This window comes from Chenopodium album, chromosome 16 (genome assembly GCF_948465745.1).
Source record: "Chenopodium album chromosome 16, dcCheAlbu1.1, whole genome shotgun sequence".
NCBI lineage: Eukaryota > Viridiplantae > Streptophyta > Magnoliopsida > Caryophyllales > Amaranthaceae > Chenopodium > Chenopodium album.
Genome location: NC_137849.1, coordinates 47,329,812 through 47,354,129, shown reverse-complemented (window position 1 = coordinate 47,354,129; position 24,318 = coordinate 47,329,812). Strand labels below are relative to the sequence as shown.

General features: G+C 34.1%; 1 protein-coding gene across 1 annotated transcript; it reads right to left on the bottom strand.

The window, feature by feature from the left end:
• Positions 1-13,178: 13,178 nt before the first annotated feature.
• On the bottom strand, positions 13,179-19,448 carry LOC145586769 (homeobox-leucine zipper protein ANTHOCYANINLESS 2-like). The gene is made up of 9 exons (XM_081643685.1): positions 18,651-19,448; positions 18,289-18,545; positions 18,069-18,186; positions 17,280-17,972; positions 17,078-17,179; positions 16,773-16,985; positions 15,257-15,431; positions 14,785-15,152; positions 13,179-14,205 (listed from the first exon to the last, which is right to left on the bottom strand). The coding sequence occupies exons 1-9, from the start codon at positions 18,924-18,926 to the stop codon at positions 13,840-13,842; spliced, it is 2,568 nt and encodes an 855-aa protein (XP_081499811.1). The 5' UTR covers positions 18,927-19,448; the 3' UTR covers positions 13,179-13,839.
• Positions 19,449-24,318: the final 4,870 nt, after the last annotated feature.

Below are 24,318 nucleotides of genomic sequence, written 5' to 3'. Positions count from 1 at the left end.
AGAAGGAAAATAATTATGATAAAATGTTTTAAACAAAGAGGGAATTAGTATGTATGTCAAGAATTATTACTATACTAGTAGACTTAGTAATAACCATCCATGATTAAATAGTAAAATAAATTCCCTATCCATGCATGTAAATGACATTATCATTACAATACACAAAAACCTAATTATGCTTAGGAGGCATGTGTTGTATAATTAAACATTTGATAAAAGTATGTACCAGATTCTTGACACCTACAAAACCAAAACAAGTTATCCTTTTTTTTGAAACAAACCAACGGATTTTATTAACATAAATTAAATCAATTTCTGCCAAAATTATCCTAGGATTAAAATCCGATCCATATAACGATGTGCATTTCATTGCTCCTAAAGTCCAACTTCTTTATTGTTGGCCTGACTGACTCACTTCATGTGATCACAATCAGAATGTGTTTTTTTTTTTTTTTTTTGACAATATAATTGGTAATATGAACATGTCTAAATTGTTCAGAGAATAATAAGATTTAGGTGTACAAAAAAGAAATTTTGTACATTATTATTTTTGCATTAACAAAACAAGTATATATACATATAGTAGGTCCACTATACCAAAATCATATAGTAGAGAGCAAAAGAGGGGATGACTTATTTCAGTCATTTGGTAAACTAAAAGATAGATTACATGTTATCATATAACCCAAATAATACAAAAAACAAATACAATAATAGAGTTATATCAATTATCACATTCAGAAATGGGCAAATAACTTATGCATATCACAAATGTAAATAATTGAGACAAAAGTCAGTAGTAGGTTTAATAATTCTGGAATATGGCTACTGTCTATGTATCATATGTTTCTTTAAAATGATTATCAAATTATGATTACTTTATTACATCGGACCAAAGTATTTGTTTTTGAAAGTTTATTTGAGTAGTTCTTAATTTAAAAAAATATTTATTTTGTTTATTATTTGGATTTTATAAGATACAGCTAGAGTATATTTTAAAATTTCAATCTCATAAAATTATATTTACTTCAACTTCAATTTTAATGATGCAAAACTTATACTCCATTCGTGTTTAAATAAGTGAAACGTTTTTTTTGTGCATGTATGCCAGTGCAAAAATTTGACTAGTGATATCTTTAATTATCAATAAAAGATTATAACAACTAAATATTAATAAAATATGTATTGAGACGATTCCATCAAGCACGTTACCCACAAGACTATATTTATTTTTATGTATAAATCACAAACATTAGTCAAAGTGAATTAGATGAATAGCATAAAAAGTCAAAACGTTTCATTTATTTACACACGGGGAGAGTAATACAAATTGAATATAACTGGTATTCGTCCAAATTCACTTATAATACATTGTGACAAAAGTTCTTTATACGTAGTATAATAGAGACAAGGAAGAAAAATAGATGAACATACAAGAAAGTGTATTTCAAAGTGAATAATTGCTAGATGGTGACTGGCTATACATATACAATGTACGTTAATACTCTTTACTAGTTTCTACTCCGTACATTAACATATGTTTATCAATATATAGACTTTATATATCTGAGAATCAAGATTTAGCGATTGGAGGTCCTCTTTCATTTTGTTCTCATGAGAGGGGTTTCATTATTCTCATCCTAAATAAATCAAATTCCCAATTTTTCCCCGAGCCATCTTTATATCCCTAAAAAAAATAAGGCAGCTACATAATAAATAAAAAAATAAGCAATTATCGATAGTATGTCCTTAATTAATAGAGTAATACCCAAAAATGATGAAGGTGTTCAATATATTTTCCCATCTCATTAAAAAAAGGAATAAATTGTCGAAACATAAATCTATAAATTTTGTGCCTTCATAAGTACTACTTTTTCCTTTAATAAAAAATACTCATTGTATAAAACATTTGTCTTATGTATTGCAATCAAAGAGGAGAAGAGGAACTCTATTATGACATTGTTGGCATGAAAAGTCTTAGACAATTTGACATTCTATGACTCAAAATTTCAAAAAAGGAACAAAAGGTTTTGTGTGAGACCGGACTCACGTGAGACCAGGCTCAATAACAAAAGTCCAATAAAAAGGCGCGGGCTAACTAAACCCGATCGCGAAGCCCGCAACACCAAAAACATGATAGTGGACTCACGTGAGTCCGTCTCACCCAAAACTTTACCAAAAAGGAATAATAATAATAACATTTTTCTTAATAAAAATAAAAATAAAAAGCACCACCCTACTTTTTATGTTTAATTGACCTATATCAGTCTATATATTGGCTTTGGTAATAAATGAAGAAAGGTATAAAACCCAACAACGTGCCTTGCAAAGTTGTTTAAATATTCTTTGTACTTAACTTACTACTCTACCTTCTTCTTTGCCTTTTGTGACTTTTATTTTGTCACCCCGATGTTTACACTTTACAAGTGATAGAAATTTAATTGAAGGTAACCATCTCATCCCTTTCTTTATGGAAATTGGTCCGGTCTTGTTTTTGGCCCTACCTTGCTACCCATCTTTTTCCATTATTTAATGCACCATAGATTTTTGAGCTCTCACCTTCTATATTTGCTTGGCTCCACCTCTATAAAAGTTTATGTAGTAATTATTGTTATTGTAATTATTATTGTATGATTATATAAACTTTTTTTTTATTATTAAGAAGAATGAGTGCTATCGAATCAAAAATTCACACATGGCTACTCAACTCGGATTGACAGATAAGTAGAAAGAAAGGGTGGTAGAAAGAAAGGGTGGTAGGATTCACACCTCCAAAGTATTTTTGATTGAATTAATCTCACAATTTTTCCACCACAACTTTAAAGTTGTGAGATACAATCCTTACCACCTATTATATCAAATACGAGTACTACTTAATTACTTGAGATATATTATTATTATATTATTCCTTGTACTAGCTTAGTATTAGCTATGGTATAACATTGATTTTAAGTAATATTGAGGAATTATGCTAAATATGAAGCCAAAGGTACGTACTACACTAATGATTCCATCAAGGTATCTTTATTGTGAATTAATTTCAACAAAAACATTGTGGTTTTTCTTTAAATTTGATATTTTTGCCGGAATCTATATGGTAAAATAATTATTCCCATTAACTCATATACTCATTCAACAACTTGAAATCATCTACAAAGTACGAACATATAGTAGATAGCAAATCACCAACTCCATCCCTTTTCCTTTTATCATCAAGTAGTTTCAATGGATCTGTTTGATTGATTGATAGTGAAATATTTGGGAGGGTCCTTTTACAATCTATCAAATGGTGGCCAATTAAATCGTTGGTACTATATAGTACTCCTCCTAACTTGGCAAAGTTTCTATGAAGCTTTTAAGGCTTGCAAGAGTCATTGCATATTGGTAACGTATATGATTGTACTACAAGATGGGAAAGAAAAGGAATCATTAGTTTTTTTATTTAATGTTTTTCTCTACTCTTTAGATTTTTCCATCTCATCACTTCAATGTTGTTAAATATAAATTAATAAGTTCAATATAAATAAGTTCAGATAAATTGTGATAAAGGATTAATCATCAGGGTTATCCAAGTTCAATTTATAACTTAAATCATCAGTTCAGATAAGTTCATATTAATCGATTATCAATTATGATATACTTATGTGGTGAACTTGTGACAATATTTTATCCACTGTCACATAGTTTATATAGGTAATCCTCTATATTATATAATTAAGCCAACTCTTATAATTTAATGTCATTCATCTAAAATAATAAAGAATACATTTAGTTGTTTTCAATCCCTCTTAAGTACAATGTTTTCCAATACTAATGTCATATGTATTCTTATGCCGAGTTTACACATCTAAATTGTGTATGTATATAAATCTGACATATATTATACTATATGTTGAAATTTCATAGATAAAGGACATTATATTGAGTAATCAATTAATCATCTCCCAAAAAACCCAATGAATCAAAAATTCAAAATGTATAGATTTTAACATTCCTATTTTGTTTCCTTTATTATATTCTAAGGTAATCTCGTTTTCAACCACTATCAAGTAATGTAAAGTTTATTCCTACATCATTTCAAAAAGGTTGTTATGATTACATTTTACATGGTACGGTATAACTCTTAGTGTCGGCTGATTAGATCGATGTGTTAATACGGAGTATGTGACAAAAAATGATTAGATACTTATCTTGATGTTGATTAAAGTAAAATGTTGTACTATATTCGATGTGTAATTAATTCTTTGCACTAGAATAAAATCAACAAATCGGAGTACTCCGTGTAATTTTTGCAATTTAAGAACAATTTTAATTGACTTTCATGGTATTACATTTTAAGGTAGCAACGAAATTAACGGAAGAAGTGTGAATATTGTTTAGTGTGTACAATTTTATCCCAATTCATGAGATATTTTCTCCTTGGTTTTATAGAATTGTCACATTTAAAATTGTTGAGCCTATGAGAAAACCTACATGTGAGTGATGTGTGTCCCACATTGAAGAGTTTAGAAAGTGTGTGAAAGTGTATCCCATATTGAAGAAATAAGAAAGTTGTGTCCACTTTATAAGGCTAAGGGGCTATTTCATTTCTTGTCATATGGTTTTGAGGTGGAACCTCCTTGGCCGTGGAAAGTGGACAGTTATGACGGATGTGGCTCAGGCCCGTTTATCATGGTATCAGAGCCAGGTTTGTTGGGTCGTTCATAACTAGGTATTTGTCAAGCCACTGATTTATACTGTACCTTCTGGTGTGCTCTAATTCTAAGGTTACTCACAAGTAAGGGGAAGTGTTGAAACTCATTGTAGCCCACTTGTGAGTGTCCCATTTGTGGACCAAACTCTCCTTCTCCTTGTTCGGGTTGTCCAGACCCATTTTATATTATCTTGAAATTTAACATGGTATCAAAACCCGGGTTGCGGGTCTCTTTTAAACTAGGTATTTAATCGATACTGGATAAGGATTTACCTCGACAGGATGTCCAGCCCCTAAAAGGATTTATTGATCTAGCCTTATCCAGTTAGCTCTGAATTTCTAAGGACACTCACAAGTGAGGGGGAGTGTTGAAACACATTATAGCCCACTTGTGAGTGTCTCACATTAGAAAAAGAGGAGAGTTAGTTCCACTTTATAAGGTAGAGGAGTTACTCCTACTATTGCCAATTGTTTTAGTATGGAAGCTCCTAAGCCTTGTTTGTAGACTAAACTCTCCTTCTCCTTGTTCGGGTTGCCCAGGCCTATTTCATATTATTTTGAAATTTAACATGGTATCAGAGCCCAGGTTTGTTGGCCCGTTCATAACTGGGTATTTGTCAAGCCAGTGGTTAAGGGGCTTCGATTGGATGTTTATTCCCAAAGAGGATTTATATTGTACCTTCTGGTGTGCTCTAATTCTAAGGACACATACAAGTGAGGGGGAGTGTTGAAACCCATTGTAGCCCAATTGTGAGTGTCCCGGATTGGAGAAAGAGGAGAGGTGATTCCACTTTATAAGGTAGAGGAGTAACTTCTACTATTGCCAATTGGTTTTGTATGGAAGCTCCTAAGCCTTGTTTGTGGACCAAACTCTCCTTCTCCTTGTTTAGGTTGCTCAAGCCGATTTCATATTATCTCGAAATTTAACAAAAATAGTAACATTGAAAGCTTAAAAGGTCGTTTTGACATTATATACGGAGTAGCATACTGTATGCTACTAGTTATTCCGTAGTCCATACACATGATTATATATGATCAATAATTTCACTAAAATACGTAGGATTATAAGTTAAATTGTATGTGATTTATGTTTATTACATGTATCTATCACAACAATTCAAAATCATAACTAACTTGTACTTCTTCTTTGTTAGTGAGCAACTTTACCGTATTTGTTATAAGAAGAATGATTTTGTTCTACGAAGAACTTTACCGTCTAATTTGGGGACAAAGCTAAGGGTGCTATTACAAGGGACATAACGAATTAGTGATCAATTGAATTTGGGATAATTCGTTGCAACGATGATTAGACAAATTGTAACAAACCCTAATTGGAGTCGATATGATCTTTTGAGAGTAGTATTGACGTATAATTAAAGGTGTATCCTTAATTACTAATTTTCAAACATTCAGACTCTAATTGAAAATTTGAAAATGACAATTCATCAATAGAAAATATACAAGCAAGAATGAGTTTCTACTTGCTAATCACATGCATGTTTGAAATTCCCTTGTGCTCTTGAATCTTGATCGTGCCATCTACCAATGGCTGAAATACTCCACTCAATTAAGCAAAAGATCTACACCACTATATTATTGAAGGACATGCATGCTTAATTGAAATAAATAATGAACGTAATTTAATGAGCTAAAAGGAAATTAACAAGCAGGGGGAAATTTATGAGGAAAATATTTATAGGAAGATGGGTGTCCATACAAGTCAAAATCTGAATTTGATTTTTATCAGGTTGGTTTTGGATCTGATCGGTTGGTTCAGATTTTGAGACCTTTGAATCAAATAATTTCTCACATTTTAATAATAATTACCTGAAACACAATAAAGGTGCATAAAACTGCAACCTTACTTAGGGCCTGTTCACTTCAGCTTAATTTCAGTTCCCTTCAGTTTAACTCCAATAAGTTTAGTTCAGTTCAACTCCAATCAGTTCAATTCAACTCTTAATTTTCTTCTCTCATGAAATATTCATTTCAGCTCAGTTCAGTTCAGCTCCAATTAGTTCAGTTCAGTTCTATTCAGTTCAGTTCAGCTCCAATCAGTTCAGTTCAGCTCAGTTCAGTAAATGTGAATAGGCCCTTAATCTAATAAAAAATAACATTAGAATAGGATAGGAGAACTTTCTCTATATATTGATGATATAATTATCTAATTTATTATTAATAAACATTTGTGACAAATTAATTTTATATAACACCTTTGCATATTATCATTTTTGATTTCTTAAGAAATTATTATACGTAGTATTTTATCTTTATTATATGTACAACATGTTTCTTGATTATTAATTACTTCTTTTGACTCAAATCACGAGAGTTGTTCATCACCCTCATTATCATTTCAAAGGTCAGTAATAATCTACCGACTAGGGTTAAATTGAGGTATCTACTTTCTTAGGCGAACCACTTGTATCAATGATTTCATGCAGGTAGATATAGTGTATCAATTTCAGCTACTTGTCAATCAGCCGAGTCATCTATCTTTTAATTACACTGAATTAATCAAATACAACTATTTTTTTCACAATTGTTGTTAAACACAACTTAAATGCACATATTGACTTGCAATATAAATCATTAATTAGTGCAATAAAGATGTAATTGAAAATTAAAATTAAAGCCATAACTTACAACAAGGACTACACAAAAGATAGTAGTTGTGTATAAATTAAATTGTATGTATCCTTACAATTCTTGTTAGAAAACCATTATTGAAGATGAAGACTGACAAAATCAAAGCTAGGAATTAGCTTAACTTGCAAAGGCAAGCAATCTAAAATGCATGAATAGTATTGAATGAGAAAGGATGATCGTTTAGGTCGTAAGGATGGATAGTGGGCCCTTTTGCATGTGAAGAAGAAGAAGAAGAAGATGGAAAGGGGGGTTTTGGTTTGTTTTTGTGATCATACCAATTGGTAGAAGTATTGTGACTAGGAAATTAGGGTGTTTTTGGGAGCAATATACTAAGGTCCAAAAAAAATACGGTAAGATCCAAATACATCATGGACCCCGGGCCCACGCAATAATCCTAAAACAAAATTAAGAAGATCAGACGCTAATTATTACTATATGCGTGTTAGTCCTAGCAGAGACGGGGCTATAAATGCTAACATTAAAAATGACCTGACGTAAATTTCTTAAATTGAGCCCTAAAATTATTTCTGTAAGGAAAAACACTTTACTAGCTTAAAAATCTTATGATAAAATTGAAGAATAGATTATTAAATAACAAATTTTCTCTGTACTTCGTATAAGTAAATTTCAAAAAGTGAGGCCCTTTTATAATAGTTTTACCTGAGGACCATGTACGATCGACTACTCTGCACATGCTCAGAATCACCCCTGAGTACCGGCTACACATCCAGAAGGAAAAACAATATCCTTTTCGTCTTTTCGATCTTATTAGTCTCTTTCACAAAGCTAAGGCCAGCTACAAAATGGTGTAATACGGATAGCATTTCATTGTCTTGGCTTTATTAGCATCGTCCACACCTAACTTGCATGGAGATACCTGTGAGTGATACCACTTCCTCACGTGTGATGGAGTAATACCTTCAATCTTCAATCAATCATCATTTCTCTCTCTCTCTCTCTCTCTCTCTCTCTCTCTCTCTCTCTCTCTCTCTCTCTCTCTCTCTCTCTCTCTCTCTCTCTCTCTCTCTCTCTCTCTCTCTCTCTCTCTCTCTCTCTCTCCGTTGGGTTGAACACTTGAATTTTTATCTTAATTAGTTGGGGGGTAGCTTAGCTAGCTAGTTCGTAAATTATTCTAGCTCAACTTGAAATTTTCAAGACGAGCTAGCTAACTAGCTAAGGCATTAAGCACTACAAATACAACACTCGACTCAAATCTCATGAACAAGCTCGTTTTTTCTTACAAAAAGTTGTACTAATTTGCTATTGATTACATACGAAGCAACTTTAAGCTTATTATTTGGTTGAAAGAAAATAATCATGAAAAACTTATAAAATCAAAACAAATTAAAACAGGCCCTAAGCTTAAAGACCAATTCAGCTCAATTTAGTTCAGTTCAGTTGTTTCTAGTTATCAAAATAGGCCCTAAGATTAAGATAATTACTTCGAATGCTAAAGTAAAAAGACCAATTCAACTTGATCAACCCAAATTTAATCTGTCTCGAATTAGCTCAATTAGCACTTCTAGGTGAGAGTGTGTATTTGCAGTATTACTCCCTTTGTCCACAATTATTTCTCTTGTGCTCAAACCTTTTAAGATAAAATGGTGGTAGTGGAGTTTTGTTGATTACTAGTTTACTACAGACATATTATTTATTAGGTAGGAAAAAAAAATATTGGATCTTAGCTTCTTTATTCAATTTTTTATTTTTTTTTATCCAAAATTACAAATCATGAAAATCAAATGAGATAAGAAAGTTTTATTTAAGGACGGATAAAGTAGCAAGTAAGCTTACAATGATGTTTTTCGTGTCATTTAAAGATTTTAATTTATTGGATTGAATCAATGTTAATTAAGGTTTAGAATTTTAAGAAGTCGGGAAGAAAGGGGTAGAATCTTAATTGGTTTCTCTTTATTAAGTTGACAAGGTGGAAGCAGTGTGCTATGTTGAAAGAGATATCAAATGAATGACATTTACATGTTGATTGAATTATGTATGCGACAAGTTTACATCACTACCTAATATTCAATTGTGTATTATGCATTGTTAAATTAGGAATTGTCTACTTAAACGGTTTAAGAAATTCACAATATTACTGCTATGTTGATCGATTCAAATTTACATCACGGTTCTTTATGGCTCTCTATACAAGAAGAAGAAGAAAAAAAAAAAAGGTCACATGTCTGGTAGAGTGGTACTCCGATCCGTAGAAGGCTATCGATAACTAAATTTTTAATTAACTTTATTGATAGAATGGTTAGTACTTTATAAATCAAAAGTATGATTACTTTCTTTCAATCTTATGCATAGTATATTGAAAAAATTTAAGTAAAACAAGGTGTAATTAATAGAAGTTATGCTTGAGATAGGATCGGAGGCTAAATCAATTATTAGCTAGTTTTTCAACTTTCAAATGTATGATGACCAAGTTAAGGTTCGAATTTCAACAATATCATTCTACAAGGGATTTCTCTTCTTGTATGATGGGTCTTCTGCTTACCAAATAATACGCATAAAAGATTGGTATATGCAACTTAAGCTATGCGTATATACAGCTAACAAGACAAGTGAACAACTACGGAGTAATAGCAGTTGTTTGGTCGTCGAACTTTTAATCTCATAGATAGCCCTAAATATCAGTTACATTTCTAGCATACCAAAATTTATGCATACATCACCTTTTAGTTGAAAACTAACTTTAAAGACTTGAATTATTGAGTAGCTATAATCTCAAGTGACTACTTATTGTCATTGCCTACCACTTAACAGACAACAAAATACACCATATTTCATAATTATAATGTACTCGCTTTCACAAAGATTATCAAATTTATCATGCTCCATTATTACGGCGTACAAAAACTTTAATGAATTCAAGACTGGGACATTATTTAATTTATTAGATAAATACATTGTACCAATATACACTTTGTATCTTCGTGCTATGTTCAAAATATAACCTCCAACCATTCGAATTTAGTTGTCATATATATATAGTCATAATTCTTGAACCTCATTTCTCTAAGGTGGTACGAAGAATCTTGTGAAAAAAAAAAAGTGGTACGAAGAATAAAGGTAGGGCATGTGTAGACTTGATGTTGAATTTCATTATACTGTAATTATAAAGCGTCTTCATACAATTAATAATACTCCCTCTCCCTATTTTTTTGTCCCATAACTAATTTTTGAGTTAACTTTTAATAACTTTGACCGCAAATTCCCATTAATGTATAAGAGATAATATAGTCAAGTGGGATCTTGTTGAATTTGTCGAATTATATATTTTATTAATATCAAGTTTTTATAATTTTTACACTTATAAATCTTGAGATATATACGTTTTAACACGTATCTCGAAAATCGTAAAAAGTCCAATAGAGCAAAGAAAAAAAAGGGACAGAGGGAGTAAGTTAATAACCCAAATATTCAATTTCTCAAATAGTGACTGATGCATATGGCGGCAAATTAAATACTCCGTATTAGGTACTTTATGGTTTGTTTAACAATAACCATCTGAAAATAGTTTATGAAAATGATGTGAAAAAGTTCTTATCTAGGCAACTCGTTTAATAAGCCTTTTTTTTTTTTTTTTTCCAAGAGGATTATTGAACCATCTAGCTTATTATTTCAACTTTTATACTAAAAATGGAGTATATGATCTAAATTGGATTTGAGTTGCTGAAATTTATCAGGCTAACTCCAATCCAATTCAATATTAATTTTATCACATTTCGCATCTTATTGGACTTTTTTTTCTTAAAAAAAAAAAAAAAAAAAAAAAAAAAAAAAAAAATCTATTCTAATTAAGTATGATCAAGTATGATGTTATATATAAGGCTGAATTTTAATGAATAGTCGTGAAATTAAAATTAAGGCTAGACCAAGAGCTTGCTCTGAGCTGAACTGAACTGATTGGAGCTAAATTGAACTGAAATAAAATGAATTGAACTGAAGTTAAGATGAAGAGAAGAGGCCCCAACACCTTACTTTTTTTTAGTAACATGTTATAAACAAATTTAATCATGAAATATGTTGCTAATTAGGTAATAATAAAATCAAGTTTTATTATTTCAACATTTTAAGTTTATTATAAATACATAAAAGATTAAAATAAAGTCAGTAATATACATGTTACTAAATATAATTGTGTCAATTATTCTCCGATGAAAGGAGAACGTATTTCAACTTGATATACTCTATATAGTGTAAAACTCTATGTCAATAACACAACACCTTAGCATGTAAAATGCACGTGTCTATATGGAGGTATAATGAAAGTAACAAATAGCTCTAGTTAACTAGTTAAAGATGAATTACAAAGGGGTATGATAGTACGTATCATGGTTCACTGGCATCAAAATCATTCACAAGTCACAACCTTAGTTTCGCAGCAAGATTAGAGCCCAAATGAAACAGCAGGCTAACCTTGTAGGCTAATGCTACACAATTCTCTCTCCTACAAAGCTACGACTACGTACGTACTCCTGTGCAATGTAAGTAAAGCAGCTGCGCCCCAGTCATTCCTTAAGAGCGGCCAAAGAATTCATCACAGGGCATATAACTGACACTCTTTGTCTCTTTTTTCCCTTGCTATTTCTGTGCATCTCACTACTGTATTCTAGACTAGCACTAGCTAGTTAGGACTGCATTTATTGATATGGCTCTTTTTTTTTTTTTTTTTTTTTTTAAAAAAAAAATAAAAAAATAAAAATAAAGGGCCATATCAATAAATGCAGTCCTAACAAATCTGTTGCCATTTTATCTTCTCTCTTCATTTAATGCTCTTTTCTTCCTTTTTATCAACTCCACCCATTTTTCAGTATTACCCTTTCAATTATTTTCCTACCAAAATTTTGTAATGAATAAATAAATAAAAAACTATTGTGGGATTATTTCTTAATACGAGTGGTAGTTTCTTATTCCTAGCAATTTGCTAGTTGTGCTTGTGCCCAATTACAAGTTTACAAGGGAATGAAGAAAGAATATATCATTAACACACAAGAGTTTCAAGTTTTAGGTATACTAGTACTAGTCTCATTTTACTACCTATTGGACTATGGTCTATGACTCTATATATGAGAGTACTAAGCTACATTCATGCTTAAATGTACTTGTATGCATTTTTTATATATGTTGTTATACATCTTTGTAGAGATTAAACAAGCAATTTGTCCCATTTAACTTGTGAATTCTTAATTGTGTGATGGTGGGACTAACAATTTTTGATATGGAGTTCAAATGGCCTAGGTAGCGTGTCAATGAATTTGAGATCTGTGTGTATGTGTGAATCACGTTTGTAGTACCAATCGCATGCAAAGAGTAACATAGAATATACAAAATTATATAACGTAGATCTTATTTGCTTCAAATTTTTCTATTTTGATCTCGAGTTTCAACCACTACATACAAGTTGGTCTCCAACGACCATGATCGATTGATCACCCATTCACCCCTGGTTGATGGGTAGGTTAGGGTTTTTCAACAACAGACTTTTATTCACGTTGATGAATTGAAAAGTATAGGGGCAATGGAGGTAGGGGAGAGACATGTAATTGACTTTGAAAGGTTTGGCAAAGAGAGCAACTCTTTCTCCTAATTAGACGTCTTGTTAAAATTCTATCATTTATTAATCAATGATAACTTTTGACTTAAAACTTTTGTAAATCTTTCAAATGTGAGGATCATTTAATAAACTTCACTATCTAGTGAGCTTGAATTTCTCAAATATGAGCTCTACTAATAATAATATAATAATAATTTACGATTATTCAAATATTCATCCAGTTTGGTTGGCAGGTCACAATTCAGTCAATTTACATCAAAAATTTGCAAACAACCCAAAATCATTTGCCATAATATATTTACTTTACCAAAAATACAAGCTAGATCGGGGTAAAATTGCATTACATACACACAAAACATCCCACAGTTAAGTGCACATCACAAACTATTCACTCTGATCGTTTTTGTTCTTTTCACTTTGACCTTTTTATCCCGTAAAAAGATTCCAATTAAAAAGAACAAAAAGGATCAGAGAAAATAGTAAGCAGTGAATTTACTACTATTTAAATTTCTAAAATAAAAAATAAAATATACCCCTTGACATACTTAGAGTAACAATGAACATTTTATGATCATTGACAACATAACAAAATTACACCATTACATTTGAGCTAAACAAAAGTTCAAAAACTCATATGGGTAAAAACCTTGAGTCAATACCCGAACCACCACCCTTACTCCAAGCCGGTTCGTCTCACCACCACCTTCGTAGCAAGGATTTTGCACAACACGCGCGGTTCGTTCTTGACTCACACCCCACATCTCTTTGAGTTTTCTCCATTTTTACCCCCATATTTTCACCGTCCCTTGTGATCACCCCTTACAAAAGCGTAATTTCCAACAAAAAAAAAACACCGAAAATTTTATTTGTACAGCAACTCAAATAACCACTGCCATAGTTCCATGATTGAATGATTTACCACCGTTGGATCAGCCTAGCTTTCACAGTTAAGAGCGGCCTTGATCTTCTGAACCGTACATGATATGAGATTGTTTACTGTCTCAACAGATTCTACCGTGAGCTTGGCTGTAGGAAGGCTATTCACAAGGATTTGAAATGCAACTGTAAGGAGGGACCCTCCAACCCTTTGTGGGCCCCCATTTGAGGGCCCACGTGATCCTGGGCCGTCGGGGACAATAGCAAAGCCCGACGGCAAAAGCGCCACGTAGGCCGAGTCCCCACCATTCATCACCACATGCATTGCCGGGATATCGACTGGCGCGTACACTACAAGCGACCCTGATGAGTCTGTGCATGTCTCTTGTAAGATCAACATGCTACTCTGATTGGGATTCATTGCCTGTAACCCAAAAAAGACAAAACTACCCTCAATCAAATTTTTTTCATATTTACATAACAATGCCACTATACTAAAGTTAGGAATTTCATCAGAACAGTATTTACTAGTTACTCTACTGCATGAAAAGAGAGTCAAAATTGAATGGCCAATAGTCATAAAGTGGTCCCATATAAAAACATGAAATAAAACAAGAAAAAAAAAAAAAAGTCCAAACATTTTGACTTTTCTCATAAAAAAAAATAAATAAAAATGAAGAGTATAGATTAAAAAAGCTGGTCCCTATATCTGTCTCAAAGTAACATGTCCTATATCATATGCTTCCAATTTTATGATCCAAATACACCTTTTTACCATACAAATGACAAATCTCCTTTTTTGACCTTTCACTCCAAGACACAGGCACAATTCCAGATCTCAACGTACCATGCAAAAATTTGCAGCATTATGATCATACACTATACTTCTATGCATACCCAAAGTTAAAAAGTCACCACTCCATGACTCGACTTTTTTTGTGAGATAATTATCGTAAATGTAAGAATAATATTTAGAGGCAAAGGGAAAGAGAGGGGGACATACACCAGCGCGGAGTAGAGAGACGCAGTTGCCTTGATCTTGGCCTTTGGCAATGTGGGCCATTTCTTGCATGGGTCCACCGTTGGATAAAATGTCCCACTCGCTCCTCAACCGTTCATCACGCAGGAAATCAAACAGTCTCTGAGGGGAAACAGGTAGCCATACTGAAGTTGCAGCACTCAGTACTATACCCGGGGGCTCACCCGGGTCATCGATGCTCTTTCGAGTCATAACCCGGACATCCTCATCGACGTTGCCTATGTTAAGCTTGTTCCATTTGTGCACCGTGGATGCACATACTCCCGCGCAAAAATTGTTGGTCATCCTTTGTGCTAACTTCAACATGCTCCTCCGCCCACTCGCCGTTATAGCTGTCATTTTATACATATATAATGGTTAACACTTTGTAAATAAGATTAAATGATAATTATGATAATAATTACACCAAATAGATAATGGCACTCTTGTGCTATACCGGTGTGTTCTCCTGATGGTATGTTAGAGGACATGAGAATGGCAAGGCACTCGCATTGTCGTTGAAGGGTGGTGATCCATCTTTGAGCACCAAAGCCCATACCCGAGCTAACTAATGACCGGAAGAGCAGGTGGACGCTACTCTCATCATATTCTGCATGCTCCACCCATGTAACCTGTGTTACAAACCATCATTTATCGACGAGTTAATAGATGAAAAATCATAATCATCTTGCATATCAAGCTAATAAAGACTGTTAAACACCAGTTAATTATCGTGCCTATGGAAACAAGTTTGCAGTAAGCTAATCACTTATTTAATTAGCTTAAGCGTAGAATTAGAGTCAAATTACGAAGTTGAAAGGGACAAAATACGGTTCAATGCAATGCAGTCAGACTTCTGACAGAAGAAACACTAGAGACGGCGCAAGTGAGGGGGAAGCAGTGGAATAGAAGAATTTGATAATTCAAATTTATCAAACACTTAAAAATAATAATATCACTACAAAGTACATTATTCAAAAAACAATATAAGAGCAATTGGATATTAAAATAAAGATATGATAAGACAATATATTATGCTAAAACTTGGATATAGCTTAAGATTGGTCTCTGTATAATATAGGAATAAAGAAAATCAAGGCGATTCGAGCCGAAGAACAGGTTGTCATTGAGATTTGGACATAATTTAAGCATTAAGCAGCAGATAAATAGTATAGTAAGATGAGAACAAAGTAGACAGTCTTGTAGTTTTGACTACAAAGTCTTTGAGTGAGCAGCTAAAACAACACAGAAATTAAAGCTTGTATTATAAAAATAATCCAAGGGAATCAGAATAGAAACATCAAATGTATAGTTTAATCACCCTATGTTTGTGGATTACAAGGCATTAATATGTATAGGATATAAAGAAATTAATGTGTTGAAGGTTCAGAAAATACGGATAAATAGAGGCTTCTATTCATTAAACAATGCCTGTAACCTCGATCTGCTGACGTACGAATTCGTGTAAAATAGTAATAATCATGTTAAGCATTAAACAAGGAGTTGTCGAAACTTGATGATAGCAATATATATGGCACAAAAGAAGCATCTAACTCTTATTTAAATAAGAAGAACCTTGATTAATTAATTCCTCGGAACGAAAACCGTGATCAAGGCCCTGGTGTTTAAGCGATTAATCACCCGACAAACAAGATCCATAGATGCATGAGCTCCCAACTTAAGCTCGGGAATGCAAATATAACTATCATGAATCGATAATGACTACATGTGTACGTTGCTTTCAACAATTAATGGATGGTTCAACCAGCATGAAATCCGAAATTGCAGTTGCAACTAAATATCATTAAAAGCTAAAGTGGAAAGGACACCCAACTTGGGGATCAACTCAATGAATATTGTAATTAACTTCTATACTTGTATTTCAATCATCATGTTAAGGAACACAATTAGATGGTGTGTGATTAATTAAGGCGTAATAATATCATTACTACTACTATTAGTATAGTGGGTACCTTAGAATAGCCGTTTGGCATATCTTGTACAACACACCCTGAGGGAAGCCTCCTGCAGTTCACATATGTCGGTGAACCGGAACTTTCTCGGATGCAGTCGATCGACACATCGACAACCGCCCACACCCCCTCGGCGTGCTGCTTGCAGAACCGTAGGAAGTTCACCACCCGAACCGGCACTAATGGTGATATCACTTGAAGCTCAGCATGCATCTAACCAAAATAAAATATATTAGAATCTCAATTTTTACTACTAATATACTACATTAAGCAGTTAGATTAACAATGGTAACTAGTCTAATTACCACTTGAAGAGCACCATTTCGAGTTCCTCCCATTCCACTAGATATAACATCAGTTGTTGACGCCCTAGCAATCATGCCAGGAAACATCTCCACCCATCGATTCTATCAACAAATCCGAGGTTATTATTAGTCCTCAACTATCGATCACACTATACTCAAAACAAATGTTATAACTTATAAGTGCGAGTAATTAAGGGCTCACCGCGTCCATTAATGTTTCGACGAGGGCTAAACTGTTAATGATGACCATACCGTTCTCCCTAGTAGCTTCAGGGACAAAACCAGTAGGCTTTAAACCAATACAAGATGTAATAGATCTATTGTACTCTTCATGATTCAATACTTCCCGCCCTCCGGCATCCATACTCCTTAACCAAAGCGGTTCATCGGTCTGAGCTAACTTGACTAGTTCATCCATTGCAGCCAAAGCAAGCTCCAAATACATGGATCTTTCAAAAGATCTCTCCATTCCCGTTACATTCGCGGTCGACTTTGTAGGTGAAACCACAGGCATAGCATTAGATATCCCACTTCCAAAATCGCCTAAGGGCAACGAGGAGGTGGTCACGGTTGTCAAGTGACCGTAACCGTTGTTCCCTACCGCGAGCTCTAAGGAAGAGTTGGGCATGGGCGGGGCTGATAACGTTGATAAAGATGACACCGGTCGGCCTAGAAACTTGCTTGCTAATGCACAAACTCGGTCTAACTCGTCTTTAAGACGAGCATTTTCAATCCGAAGATGCTGTTCTTCCATTGAGATGTCACCTATCATTGCCGGACCACCACAATTTGTACACATTGGGTTCCTCATCGCTTCTCTTATTGACATGTTTTCTGCTCTCAGCTTATCATTCTCTTGTCTCAAAATTGAATTCTCATGTCTCTCCAATTGAGTCTACAAAAAGCCAAATTTAAAAATAAAAAAAAAATCATTAGTTATCCTAATACGGAAATGGATACTACGGGGTATATGATTAGTATTACCACATACCTTCATTTGAGTACGGCGATTTTGGAACCAAAACTTGACTTGTCTAGTCTCAAGGCAAAGCTTCTTGCTAAGCTCCAATCGTTGCTTCTCATCAGGATGAGGGCACTCCTTGAACACACTAAATTCGTAAAAAATATTGTTATTGTCAACCGAAACACATACATATATCTAACATGTAAATGAGAAAAGAGAAGTTAGTAAAGCAAAGCATAGAGCATACGCTTCGAGTTCTTGGATTTGCTGAGGGGTGTGTCGGTGGTAACGCTTCTTCCGGGGAGGAAGGTCAGCAATATCTTGTTCATCACCAGAAGCACCATCCAAATTATCACTACCAGATCTACTCTCGTGTTCGTCTTCTCGACTTCGCCTTACTCCAATACTACTCACTCCAGCACCATTATTGTTACCATTTCCATCATAATTTTGATCTCCTGTTACTCTTGCTGTTACCTCTCCATGCCCCTCCATCCCCGTTTGCTAATAATCCAACAACACAAACAAAATCATTTATTACTCCATATATTATAATTATTACAATCATAATAATAATAATATAAATAAAAAAGAGGAGAGAGAGAGTACAAGAGCAAGGGAGAGGCCAGGGGTGTTGAAGAAGGACTTGTTAATGGAGTTGGGACCCACTAAATGTTGTTGTTGTTGTTGTTGTTGTTGTTGCTGGTGTTGTTGCTGTTGTTGTTGCTGATGAGTAATGGCACCCGGAGGCATAGTGTTGTTGTTGTTGCTGTTGTTGTTGTGATATTGAATGTCCGACGCTAACCTTGCACTACCACCTCCGCTCCCGCTACCACCACCGTCAGCTCCTACACCGCTACTATCAAGAAATCCTCCAAAATTCATCAAAAATGAAAATATCCCACTTTTTTTTTTCTTCTTATAGTTGAATAAATTTCACTATTAGTAGTTTAATAAAATAAATTGTGAAGAAATATGATGGAGAAAGAGAGGAGAGAGAAGACAATAGGGTAAGAGAAAATGAACCCAGATTGTCTACAATTCCTCTCAATGAAAGAGAGAGAAAGAAGGAGAAAGAAGGGCAGTTTTTAGCTTAGCCTATCTTTCTCAAACTCTCTCTCTAACTCTTATTTATAATTTAAAAATAAAAAAGCCCCCCCAAAAAAAAAAAAAAAAAAAGAAGAAGAAAAGAAGAAGAACCCTAAAAAGGAGAAAGAGTGTCAATTTTGTGCATGATGGTTTGAAAATCAAGTGTTGGAGTTTTCATTTTAATGAAATGATGAGATAAATGACCTATAAATTTATATGAAATGGAAAAGAAAAAAAAAAAAAGAGAGAAGTGAATAAAAAGGGACTTTTTTAGGTGGGGATAGGAAAAAAAAGAGGAGAGAGAAAAAAGAAGAGAGAAGAGAGGAGAAAGGAGAAGGGAAGAAGGAGGAGAAGATAAAAGGACAGTGGGTGTATGTGGAGTGTTCGAAGCCTTACAAATAGTTGCCTCCAAAAATTTAAATTATTTAACAAAAGCGTCGGTTGACTATTTTTCCTACTTTTTCCCTCTCACTCACTCTCTCTTTCATTTCTCTCTCCTCTATTATGTCTTACAAAAGTTAAAATCATTTCTTGTTTAAGTACTTGTAAAAAGTTACTTCTATCACTAACACCTAAACCTATCAAACTTTTTTATATGGTTCTAATACCCGTTTTATATTTTTTACAATAATTATATCATTAATAAAAATTATATATGAGTATTATTTATCAAAAAAAAAAAAAACATTTGTAACTTGTCATCACATACACCTATATCTCTTTGCACCAAAAAAAAAAACACATACACCTATATCTCTCTCTACAATATTCATTTTACACTTACACACAATTTTGCTTAACAATTTATGCAACATTTGACATTAGAAACTGAACTGAACTGAAATTAAGCTGAAGAGAACATGCTCTAAAAATCGAAGATAGTTTTTTTTTTTTTTTTTGAAAGAAAGAATCGAAGATAGTACATTAATTTGTTTAATAAAAGAAAAGCATTACATATATATATTCTTTTATGTTTGTCTCATTCTAAATAATCAACTGAAAATTAAGAATTTTTTAACATAAGTATTGACAATTAAGGAATGAAAGTATTTTTGAAGTTTTAAAATTAAAATAATAAAAAAAAATACTGAGAATACTCCAATAACAAAATTTCGTAATTTGGCCTGATCTAAACAACATTTAGGCCAAACTGGCTAGAAATAAAAGACCCAATAATTTTTAAAGATGTCAAGTTGATCTAGTATTTACTAAGCATAGTATTTAATCAAACTTATGGTCCCAAATATTCAAATTGTGTATTTGATTATCTTTCTTTTCATTTAATTTAATTTGATAACAATCAATCAAGTCGGTCTTAATGTATAAACCATTAATATAAATTTGTACACTCCATTGATTTCAAGCGTAATATGAGGAGTTTGGGCCGAGTACTAATAAGCCTCAATCGACCTAAATATCCTATAGCTTGGTAGTTTAGCAAAAGTTGGCCTTAAATCGGCCAATTAGTCTAATATTTTCAACATACAAATAATCAAACATCTAATTTTAGAATTGGCCCGACTCAATTTAAGACTAATTCCCGATCACCATAACTTGGTTCCAAGTTCTAACCAAATTTTGAACATCCAAAACCAAATTTACCTCTGTAATTGAAGATATCTAGTGTGGCAAATTAAGTGAACCAAAAAATTTAAAAATAAAAAAAAAATAAAAAAAAAAAGGATAATGAAACGAAATTGGTACTCCGTAAAAAGTATGGGGAAAAGCAATATTGTAAAGATAAGACAAGTAGACATGACAGGACACCAAAATCATTTCTTCCAATGCTCTTTCCTTCAGATTTCCCTAAAAAGCAACCGCATAATTTTACATTCTGATAAAAGTAAATCTTCAATTTCACAAAATATCATTAATTTTATAATCTAGGGTTTACTATGTAAAATCGATTTAATTAATGACATGCTTCAAACATGAATCAATCAATAATAATATAAGTAAATAATACATACGGGGTAAAATCGTACCGAATTTTAGCAGAAGATTGAGTGGTGCACTGGTGCAATTGAAAAGATTGATCAGCCATTTTTGGTAATCTGGAATTGGAGAACATTATCATCAATTGTGCAGTGTATATCATTTTTTGAAAAAAAAAAAAAAAAAAAAAAAAAAAAAACTGGGGAACGAGAATTAAATTAAGCGGATTTGAGTGAAACAACACATCGAGCAAATGCGTGTCAATTTGAGTTGAAAATGTGTGCTGATTTTTCCGAAAAACTTTTACGCCTTTTCATTTTTACACTAGTTTTTTCGAGATGACAAGAAATTCTAGGCTAAAAGCTTAAAATAGTAAGGGAATCTGGATGTTACAAAGAGGGATAAATCAGATAGTTCTTCATTTATCCATATCTTACACCAATAGGGCAATAGTGAAAACAAATTCAACTGTTTTGAACGTATTGTTGAGGGGTGAAGATTTTCTAAACCAAGTGAATTCAAATTTCACAATTTATTTGTTTTACTTATCAAATATCGATCAAGTTTAAGTCCAAAGAGTCATATCCAAACTCGCTAATACGCCCTATACACGGGTTGGACTTTTGGGACCATAATAAGTTTTTTCGTGTTAAATACAGGTTTTGACGTATTCGGTATAGGAATACTTTATTAACGCTCAATTTCACACTTTCTTTATGATGGAGTTTTTGTTGATTAGATGTACATTTTTTTTTTTAACATTTTTTGTTATAAAATACGGAGTATTAGCAAGTATAAAATGTACAAATGTAGTGTGAACGATCTTTAACACTAGTAGCATTTGTTTTGCTCTAAGCTTTGTACATAACATAATTGCACCTTATCATCACATAGTGTGCGACACTAGTAGCACGGCGTGCACCTCTGGGGTACACTTAAGACCACGATATAAATAGAGCTAAACGCACAATGCTCTTTCAGTCTAAACCCATTGCATAACTTGCTAACCGCTAACGATAGTTCATTTTGGGGGGGGGGGGGGGGAGGGGATAATTGTCGATTGAGGGATAGCACTAGGATCTTTGTACTTAGTGATCTCTCATGAGAAAGTCGGTATGAACCATTGTGAGATTTATGGCTAAGGTTTTGTACGGACTACTACAATAGAACACTTAGACCCTATTCCTTTGAGATTCAAATTAAAGCAGGTTTGATATAGTAACCGAGAAAGAAGTGGCTCCTAGTTTCCTCCGCCTAACAGCAAACCAAAACTTTGGTTTCTCCGCCTAAGTTTTCCAGGCTATCTCATCGGTACGCCGGCGATCGGAGTGGGTGGCACTTCTCCTCGATCGTCGGCGTACCGCCCTCTCTCTAACTCCACCCTAACGTCGTTCTCCGATCTCCAGTGAAGTGCCATTCGCAGTTTGGGTCTCAGCGAGGTCCCGCCTTTGAGGTCGAAGTGCGTGGTTTGCTTGGACGGTGGTTCTCCGACAACTTGGTCGCCGTTCTTTTGACGGTGCTCCATGCTGTAGTGGCAGTTCCTCCCCTTTATTGTGGCTGAGTCAAACAGGTCTCGTGACATCTCACCACCACCGTTCCTTGCTGCTTCTATACCTTGTCTAGGTAGTCTATGTAAGGCTCCTGTTGCTTTGTCTTAGTAGTTTCCTTCTTGTTTTCTTCAGTTTGTCTATGGAGTTTCAATCTTTAATAAATGATCTCATGGTCATTCACCTAAATGATGACTATGATGATAGTATTGTTGAATTTGCTTCCCATAATCGTTCCCTTAATATCCTTCACCATGTCAAGTTCCTGAAAGAGGAAGGTAATGCCTACTTCAAAAATGGTGAGGTTATTGATGCGGGAGAAAGGTATGATAGAGGTCTAAAATTCCTTTGTTTTGTTTATCCTATAAATGGGGAGGACAATAGTTTATTTTGGAATCTTGCAATTACTTTAGAATTAAACCTTGCAGCTTGTGCTCTTAAGGTGCATGATTATGAACAAACTAAGGAACTCTGCTCCTTAGTCATTAAGTATGATGGTTGTAATGCAAAAGCTTTTTATAGAAGGGCCTTAGCAGAGGCTAAGCTCTTCCAGATTGAAGAAGCATATGAGGACCTTAGTAAGGCAGCTAAGGTTGAACCTAACAATCATGATATTCTCCGGGAATTGGAGAATATTAAGGGGTTACTCCAAAAGATTAGCAAATTAAAGAGTGGGAGGGAAGTCCAGGAAATTGATGAGGATCTTGGCAAGGTTGCCGGGCTAGTGCCTAAGAAGGCTCATGGTAAGAGGAGTAACATGTCTACCCACCCGACCCATCCTACCCTCGTTAAGAAAGGTAAGGTTAGTGAGGTTTCTATTTCGGGGACCGATAGTGTGGCAATGAGAAATGATGAACAGAGCGGGTTGACCAACATGAATGTCACTGACCCCGTCATTGAAATGGAAGTGGAGAGTTCAATTATTACCAACAATGCCTTCTTCCCATTGGTCTCCGGGGAGGAAGCTTCAAGTTATTCCAAGAACAATCAAGGATCTAGTCATGCGTCGGATCATGAAGTTGGAACTACTTACTTTTTTTTCAATAGTAGGAGGACAAACCAATCCCTCAAGATCCCCTACTTGTCTTATTTCAAGCTTCAACAAGGGAAAACAATGAACTTCTTCAACACATCAACCGGCTCGTGGATGACCCTACGTGTAAAGAAATCGACTACCCCAAATAGGCACCCTTCAAAATTCACTAACATGGATAGCACAAGTCCTGATGTTGTGTCGGTGCCTAAGGAAATGGTATGTTCGGTAGAAAAGAAACGCAACATGGAAAATCGCAGGAGGAAGAAGAAGAAGGTCTCCCCCCCACTAGATGTTGACCAGTTTGTTGATGACAGTGGCTCTACTTCCACTATTGATTTTGGAAAATCAGATGATCACATACACTCATGCACCACTGACTACAGCAATGCATCCACATGCATCGGGAAAGGTAACGAAACACCTACAAATGCCTTTCACGTTACTGATCAAGCTGAAGTGGAGTCGGTAGGATCTAATAAGGATGACCCCATGGGTTTAGAAGGGGAGCTGGAGGAGCCACTCATCCCTACCCCCGTTACCTTCATTTTTAGCTCCAACAACTTGAAGAATAGAAGGTTGGGTCGGTCACATGTGAAAAAGAGGAAGAGGAAGAAGCCAGCTGTTTCTCATCATAGGAATCAATTTTGCAGGACAAGAAAACGTAAAGGAT

Excerpts from the sequence above, each read along its gene's own strand:
- LOC145586769 (XM_081643685.1), bottom strand. The coding sequence starts at position 18,926 with ATGAATTTTGGAGGATTTCTTGATAGTAGCGGTGTAGGAGCTGACGGT. Across the intron at positions 17,973-18,068 it reads ATCGCCGTACTCAAATGAAG|ACTCAATTGGAGAGACATGA; the intron begins GTATGTGGTAAT and ends GGCTTTTTGTAG. Across the intron at positions 15,432-16,772 it reads TGCCAAACGGCTATTCTAAG|GTTACATGGGTGGAGCATGC; the intron begins GTACCCACTATA and ends TTTGTAACACAG.